The sequence below is a fragment of the Lycium ferocissimum genome, chromosome 7, assembly GCF_029784015.1.
Source record: "Lycium ferocissimum isolate CSIRO_LF1 chromosome 7, AGI_CSIRO_Lferr_CH_V1, whole genome shotgun sequence".
In the NCBI taxonomy this organism is placed as follows: domain Eukaryota; kingdom Viridiplantae; phylum Streptophyta; class Magnoliopsida; order Solanales; family Solanaceae; genus Lycium; species Lycium ferocissimum.
In genome coordinates, this window is record NC_081348.1 from 41,516,274 (window position 1) to 41,517,996 (window position 1,723).

The 1,723-nt window shown below is 36.3% G+C and overlaps 1 protein-coding gene across 1 annotated transcript; it reads right to left on the reverse strand.

The window, feature by feature from the left end:
* Positions 1 to 974: 974 nt before the first annotated feature.
* LOC132065084 (auxin-induced protein 15A-like) lies at positions 975 to 1,520 on the reverse strand. Its single transcript, XM_059458322.1, has one exon. The coding sequence runs from the start codon at positions 1,397 to 1,399 to the stop codon at positions 1,142 to 1,144; it is 258 nt and encodes an 85-aa protein (XP_059314305.1). The 5' UTR covers positions 1,400 to 1,520; the 3' UTR covers positions 975 to 1,141.
* Positions 1,521 to 1,723: the final 203 nt, after the last annotated feature.

The following is a 1,723-nucleotide window of genomic DNA, read 5'->3' on the forward strand; positions in this document are numbered from 1 at the left end:
GCGGGGGCGCGGCGAGGGACATTGATGGGGTGACATGAGCGGCTGACCTTGTCACTTGGGGCATTCGAGACCACGGGGCCGTCTATGGCGCTGGGCGCTAAGAGGCTTGTCATGGCACCATGGGGCGCGTCCAAAGGGTCATGGGGCATGGCTGGAAAGCCGCCCATGACATAACAGGTGCGTTTGGCATGGAGTATGGTGTATTCCAGTTGGTTAAATAATCTCTCTTCAGAAAAAATTCTTCACAACCCCCTTCACCTAATCAAATATTGAAAATCAAAGGATTTTACTATTATGCACCGATGATGTATAGTTTTTATTATTGTCAGATTAAAAGGGATATATAATGAAGTAATCGGTCTATGGGCCGTTTGGTACGTGACAAAATTATCGAAATTATAATTTTAATTAATTTATTCCCCATCTCTTGGAACTAATTTATCATCTTGGAGATGGGGTAATGGAATAGTGATATCATCTTTAAGTTTAGGATCTTTATACTTTGTTGTTAAATGGAATAATAAATTTAGAGTCTGTTTGGTTATAAGTCGCAAAGCAATTAATGTCTAAAATAAAAAAAATAAGTTGGGATATCCTTATCTTTTAAGTTTCATCTTATGCACTTTTATCTTCAATTATTTTGGCTTAAAAGGAATAAATTTAATCCAGGATAAATTTATACCTAATCCAAACATGATACATAAATTAATCCCATATAAAATTAATAGTGCTGGGATATCCCAGCTAATATCGTGTACCAAGCACCCCTTAGTGTCTAAAGTAATCCCTGATTTGGTAACATAAAAAATCAACTAAATAATCTTTCCTATAACCAGTTAAAAATTAACTGATTTTAAGACTAACCTGTATATAAGATATAAATCAAACAATGACTGAAACAACATATTAGAAGCTGAACGGTTCAGCACTTTCAACATAAATTTCTTTGGGACCATTCAGTGGGAGAAAAAAAATGTGGTATCTGTATTCTTTGTATTTGTCTCTGTGTGTCAAAAACACCAAACTTATTGATGCTAATCCTCAATGAGCTTCTAACTAATTAACTGTACAATATGGATCTCCTACTTCAGTATACAAAATTGTGATATGAAAAAAAGGAAAATGAATTTCAACTACGTTCTTAAATCCTAAACTGAGAAGTGATGTCAATGAAGATGTCCTCTGAGCAGGGAATTGTGACACCACCCATTGGATGATCGAAGCCGAATTCTTCTTCTGCTTGACTTAGTAAGTCTTGAAATGAAGGCTGGCTCAAGTATGATATGGGAATCACAAATCTCTTCTTCTGCTTCTCCCCAACATAAACAGCAAAATGGCCCTTGGGAACATCCAAGGATGTCGATGACTTCTTGATTATACGAGGAACACGGATAGCCATGATCTTTTATTTAAGATGAGCAAAGGATGAAGAGAAGAATTACTAAAGATCCTGAAAAGCTTTGAGTTTTCTTGTTTTGTGGAGAGTTGTGGTGGTGGCAACTTCACCAAACATGTTTATATAGGCAAATGAAAAGTCATAAAATCTCCTGATTTGTGGTGAAGAGCCATTTGAGTTGGGCATCAGTAAAAGATAATGATATATCAGTAACCACATGGTCCTGCCTTCCAACTAATTGACATGATTATTTAATTCAGCTCATATAAGTTCAACTGTTCAAGAAAACTAGGTCCTACCTTTTTCTCAAACATTGAACAAAGGGTC

Excerpts from the sequence above, each read along its gene's own strand:
- LOC132065084 (XM_059458322.1), bottom strand. The coding sequence starts at position 1,399 with ATGGCTATCCGTGTTCCTCGTATAATCAAGAAGTCATCGACATCCTTG.